General features: G+C 35.6%; 2 protein-coding genes across 2 annotated transcripts in view; both read right to left on the reverse strand.

The window, feature by feature from the left end:
- The window catches only part of LOC107726695 (islet cell autoantigen 1-like), an 8,475-nt gene extending 5,906 nt beyond the window's left edge, over positions 1 to 2,569 (reverse strand). Inside the window, exons 1-6 of the mRNA XM_016536382.1 lie at positions 2,461 to 2,569; positions 1,999 to 2,028; positions 1,733 to 1,898; positions 1,547 to 1,642; positions 739 to 830; positions 450 to 648 (exon numbers count right to left, since the gene is read on the reverse strand). Of these exons, the coding sequence (XP_016391868.1) occupies positions 450 to 648; positions 739 to 830; positions 1,547 to 1,642; positions 1,733 to 1,898; positions 1,999 to 2,015 (570 nt within the window). The 5' untranslated portion in view covers positions 2,016 to 2,028; positions 2,461 to 2,569. The remainder of the gene's footprint in view (positions 1 to 449; positions 649 to 738; positions 831 to 1,546; positions 1,643 to 1,732; positions 1,899 to 1,998; positions 2,029 to 2,460) is intronic.
- Positions 2,570 to 3,836: 1,267 nt separating this feature from the next.
- LOC107726646 (neurexophilin-1-like) overlaps positions 3,837 to 6,046 on the reverse strand; it is a 7,758-nt gene continuing 5,548 nt past the window's right edge. Inside the window, exon 2 of the mRNA XM_016536308.1 lies at positions 3,837 to 4,560. Within this exon, the coding sequence (XP_016391794.1) occupies positions 3,837 to 4,560 (724 nt within the window). The remainder of the gene's footprint in view (positions 4,561 to 6,046) is intronic.

Here is a 6,046-nt window from a genome sequence, read left to right on the forward strand (position 1 = left end):
TTAATTAATTATATCATTTATTTGAATTAGTGAGAGAGAGAGAGGGCTGAAAGTTGCGTGTGTGAACCTGCGTCTGCGCGTCTCTCTCTACAAGCAATGAGGCTTAGTTACTTCAAAAACAGCCTGTCGAAGCTATTTTACTAATAAAAGTTTCCGTGCTGGGTTGTCATTGTCGTGTGCAATAATGTGTGTGCATGCGTCTATGAAAGCAGCATAGCCTACTGCATATAGTTTTAGTTTAGCTATTAACCCGAACCCGAAGCTATTCATTAAACCCGAACCCGACCCGAAACCCGAAAGTATTTTGGGACCCGTCGGGCTCGGGTCGGGTAGCAGACCTCTGATTCTAATCCCACTCTAGATGAGAATGATTTAGAAGACAACTTACTCCTTCTGCTGGAGAAACGGTTTCAGTGCAGTCACACTGTCATTTCCAGGCTGAGACTGACCTTACGGAACTTCTCCATCTGCTTGTGTGTGTCCGGGTCGAGCTCCTGAGAAACGTCCTTCATCCAGAGCAGAGCTCCTCTGTACTCGGTCCGTGACTGTTCCATCCTGTTCACTGTCAGCCATGTGTCCGAAATAGCTCGGTAACGGAACGTCTCCACCTCCTGGTACAGACGGCCCAGCGGACCTCGCAGCGCCAATCTGCAGTGAGAAACGAATGAACCAATTAAAGAAGGATTCCCAAACCAATCACATTTGATTAGAAGCTTGTTTTATAATCAACGAAGAGACCTCTGCTGTGAAGAGAAGCAGAGAGCTTTCCCAGTAGCGTGCAGCAAAAAGTTATCCCTTGCCTTGTGAAAAAAGTAGCAGACTTTAGCATACTTTTAAAAGAGTAATTATTATGGAAATAATGTACTTTAAAAGAATATCTTTAAGTGCAAAGTGAATGCAATGTTTTCTGACCCTTAATTGCATGCTATTTACTGTGCGATTAGCTGAAAAGTAAGATATGCAATTAGTTGAATGTAAGAGTGCTTTTTCTGACCCACTTAAGCAGGACATAAGTACATCTGTATATATAATTTTTTATAATTACTTCTACGGTCTTTGCAGTATAGTTAAAGAGTACTGCATACTGTACTGACAAGCATTAACTGATTCCAGTAAACTAAACTATACTTTAATGCCACTTGCATGTGATTACTTTAATTGAAACGTGTATGTTATGCATTTAAATATATTTGTAAGTACACATTTGTAATGATTAAACTGCAATTTAGTACATTTAAAATATATTCACTTTAAATGTAATATCAGATAACACTACAGTTAAAAATAATAATCAAGTATGTGCTTTAGTATGTTAGTCGGCACATCAAAGTAAGTGTCATTTTTTTTAAATCACAATGATTTCAAATGTTGTGAGTTAAGTAACATGACATGTTACATGTACTGTACTCTCTTTCAGTACACTTAAGTGACCTTTTATTTCATCAGTATTTTTTTAATATATTTTTTTTAAGATTTGAAGTACACTACACATATAATACAATTAAGCATACTTCTTTTTCACAACGATTAATGAATATTAAGTAACCTGTGAATTTTCAGTGTACTTACGTCTGATTCTCATTTGATACTGTTCAATCACCTTAAGGAGCTCCATGCACGTTCTCTGTACTGAATGAAACACCTGAAGGAAAGCATGAAAAACCACATTAATCTCAAGACCATTTGATTCGTTCAGACCCAGAGGAAAGTTTGGATTGGAGCCGCTCCTCACCTCCAGTTTAGCGTCCAGATCCGCATCGGAAGCAACCACATGTTCATCTTCCTTCTTTCCTGTGACTTTAATCAGTGTTTGCTTGGTTTTCCAGTATTTCTGCTGGAACTTGTTGACCACTGATGATTCTTGATTTTGGAGAAAGTGATCAAAGTGAGAAATACCTCTGCAGAAACACGACAAACCAATTATGAATGCACCTCATTTTGTTTACGTTCGAGACTTTATAATAAATGTCTGCAAATGGATGGTTTCAGCATACTCACTGGTTCCCTTTCTCCATGATTATCAGTTATCTGAAATAAATAAATATAATTATTCCATTATAACTGAAATTAGCCTAGCACGTTTAATAGTTTAACACATTGCGTTAATTTACAGATTTATAGGTAATACGTCACAAAGCATTCAATAATCAAGCATGTATATGTTTTGTTAATATTGCACCGTGTAAATAAGAAATAATACACTGAACATACAGGCCTCTTCTTTATCTTTCACATGCATTTTTCTATAGGAAGATATTACCTTTATTATTAAACTGGATTAATAATAGCTAAACTACAGTAAACACATCCCTCACAAACAATATTCAGCCTGTATGTGATTCTCACATCCGGATTTCATTCTCTGCCGCACCAAAACAAACACTATATTCTGTCATTATGCAATACAGGAAACGAGCTATTTAGGATAATAATAATGAAGTGAATTATTGTGCGATTCACCTTATGAGCTTGGACCCCGGCTGTCGATGTCTAAGACATGCTGTAATAGGAAAATGAAACGCTATATGTGTATCACTGCGCGTTTCGGGCGCGTGTCCTTGCAGGAGGAGTGATGACGTCATGCGTGCTACTGCAAGAGCGCACTGAGTCACGTTCAGCTTGAAACGGACTCTAAATGCGCAGCTGTGATCGCTCTGAAAGATTTTATGACATGGTAATGATACTTTAGGGTCTCGCAGTTTTTAAATGACCACTAAAGTTTCTTTGTATCAGTATATTCAGGTGTAAATTATTCTCAGAAGGTGCGGGCAGATGTTAGCATGTGGTGCCTGTTACTTTTATCAGCGCTTATTAGAATTGACCAATCACAGTGCGATTATGTACATTTAGAGATGCTCGGTGGATGTAAAGGGGAAACAATGAAAATGTACAAGATTTACGAGATATTAGAAATGTAGAAGATTTGATAAACATGCATTTTACATTCATTTTCAATAGAAGTAATTGTCTCCAACAGTGTGGCAACAAACTGTATTCAGTAATGCAATTACATTCACGTTCATAGCGGTTTCATTAAATCATCAGAGAAATGACAAAAACGTTGACACACGATCTCAGCAAAGCAAAGTCAATTACAGGAGCTCATTAAGTTTTGCTCTGGCTGTCAGAAATAATGACACAAATTCACCAGCATGCACCTGCTGCCACAGAGATCAACTTCTGATGAAGATCATAAGTGTGCATGGAGACAAAGGATGTCTTTACTAAAGATTTTTCACAATTTAAAAATAAATAAATTGAACATTTCATTATTATATAATGAAATTATATAATGGTTTTAAATTTATCCCATCTTATCCTCCACAAAATAGCCATACAATGTTAAATGAACAGATTTAAATGAATGTCTTAATAAATACAGATGTAATATGAAATAAATGGAACATTTCATTATTATATAATGAAATTATATAATGGTTTTAAATTGATCCCATCTTATCCTCCACAAAATAGCCATACAATCTTAAATGAATATACAGACATGCTTGTCTTAATAAATACAGATGTAATATGGATTTTGTATGCATTTTCACTGACACTTGTTTTGTGATGTCAGTTGCATGAAAAATGTTTTCCAAACTAATTTTTGTAACAGTCATGCCAACCACAATCGAAAGATTAGGCTACATATTATTACTACAGATTATTACTATATATATATATATATGTTCAAATCAGAACATGTTGAGTTGAGTAAATCATGACAAAATGTTCAAATACTGAACTTTACCTATTCCAGTTCAAAATGAAAACCTGCCAAATTATTTTAGAATAAACAAATGTACCAGTTTCGTTTTCATTATGAGACAAAATTATCATCCAAAAGGTAAGTACGGAGACTCGCTGTGGTAGTTATAATCTGGACAGACTTTCTGCACCAGTTTGTAGTCCAAGCTACAGAAGTATATGTAGACACAGATGACTTTGAATGGTTTTGAGCAGAGCCAAGAAACATGGCTGTGAGTCTGATCCTGGTCACAGCTATGAGACGGGTCGTTCCAGCAGCGTGTGCTTTTAGTACCTCTCTCCACCCTCTCATGTTCCACCCTGCAGTTAAACATCCTTGACTCTACCGAGTGCAGAACGGTTTGTTGAGTCTTCGCATCAAATTCTACCAATTTGCTTGGAGGAACCAGCCCTACGGAGACGTTTCCACCTCCGGTGGTGTTGTATCGGAAATAAACGCTGAACGTTCCGTTGCCGTGATCCACGATCTTGCCAGCGATGAGCAGGTTGAGGCTCGTGGACTTCACTTTGAATTGGAAATCTCCCCAGCCGAACATCTTCTTAGCTTTTCCACTTTTCACTGTGACCCGTCTCCTGGATTGTTGGGCGGATGGGTGTGTCTCCGTCAGGTTTGGAGCCCAATCCCAAAGCTCCTGCTCGGGACATGGCCGGAGTTTGTTGGACAGGAGGGCTGGGGTTTGGTCTGAATCATCAGGACTTGAATCTGAATCAGCATATGGATGCTTTATTGTCCTCTTAGGCCTGTCCAGTTGTAGAGACCTTGCGGTCAGAGGACTAGTTCCTTTGGCATATCTGACCTGAGACAACAAAATGAGACGGGAATGAAAAAAGGCAGTGTTACACACAAAAAGAGACAATGAAGAAAAAAAAAAAGTAATATCAGAAGGACAATATCTCCTTGACCTCACTTGAAATGATTTGACAGCAAATCTGTCATACAAGAGAGCTTTTATAAGTGAGCTCTTGGATCAATAATACAAATATGACAGTTTTTATATAGTATGTCACTTAATTAAAGAGCGGTTCACGTCCAACATCAGGGTCAGCGCAAGGTCAGTCCTGAAACAAATATGGAGATTCAAAAGGTGTCAGAGAGGTGCCTGTGATTGAATCTCGGCCATCAATATCAGATCAAAATGACCTACAGGAGAGTCAGAGATAGATAGATGGATGGATGGATGGATGGATAGATAGATCATCATGACAAACATGTTGCACAGAGGTGACAGTAGAGAAAAAACAACCATCATCTAATTCCAGCCCCCTGCAGTGATGAGTTGATGAGATAATTTTAGGAAGATAACAAAAACCTTTCTTCTCGTTCGCCTCATTTACATTTCAGAATTACTTTTTATGATACACAATACAGTCAGACATGCTGCTTTAGTGGCAGAATGCTGTGAAACATAATTAACTTCATTTGAAGACTGACAGTTTTCCCAAACAGCTCCGGGTAGGATTACGGCTTTCCGATGGCAGAGGAAGCTGGTTTAATGGATTAGGTCTCAAGCAGTTCCACACAGTTTCCATATTTCATGTCTTGAGTTTTGGCATTACTGTTCTGGTTGGTTCTACTGAGAGGTTTCAACCTACCACTGCCTTGGTTTTTTTATAAGTAATTTTTTTAAGTTAATTATAATCACTACATATTAACTAATTAAAAATTAGACTTTGTAGATTTCTAGAACATTTCTAGAAAAAAGTATTTCATTAAATATAAAAAAACATTTTAAATACTAGTTTGATTAAATATTTTAAATACTTTTTCTAGAAATGTAAAGTCTTTTAAAATTAAAATTAAAATGTAAATAAATTCTAACATATATAATAATATATATATATATATATATATATGGGCAGAAAGGCCTGTGCTTTTTCACTCTGTACAGAGCAGTCAGCCAAAGGAGGAATGAAATTCACCTGTAAGGATGAAATCATGACATACTGTAATTAAGTTACTTTTTTAAGTTGTTAATTATAATCACTACATATTAACTCTAATAAAAAATTTGACTTTGTAGAAAATTTCTAGAAATTTTTTTTATTTAAAAATCAAAATAAAAAATGAATACAAATACAAATTTCTAGAAAAACAGTAGTATTTAATTATAATATTTAAAAAATATACGTGTATATATAAAATGTAACATTTTAAATAATAATGTAATTACATATTTTATTTAATACTGTTTAAACATGTTTTCTAGAAATTTAAATGCTTTTCAAATTTAATTTAAAAAGTAAATAAATTATATAAATAAATTTAAATATATATATA

The sequence above is a fragment of the Sinocyclocheilus rhinocerous genome, unplaced genomic scaffold (assembly GCF_001515625.1).
Source record: "Sinocyclocheilus rhinocerous isolate Xijiao unplaced genomic scaffold, SAMN03320098_v1.1 scaffold5, whole genome shotgun sequence".
Taxonomy (NCBI): Eukaryota; Metazoa; Chordata; class Actinopteri; order Cypriniformes; family Cyprinidae; genus Sinocyclocheilus; species Sinocyclocheilus rhinocerous.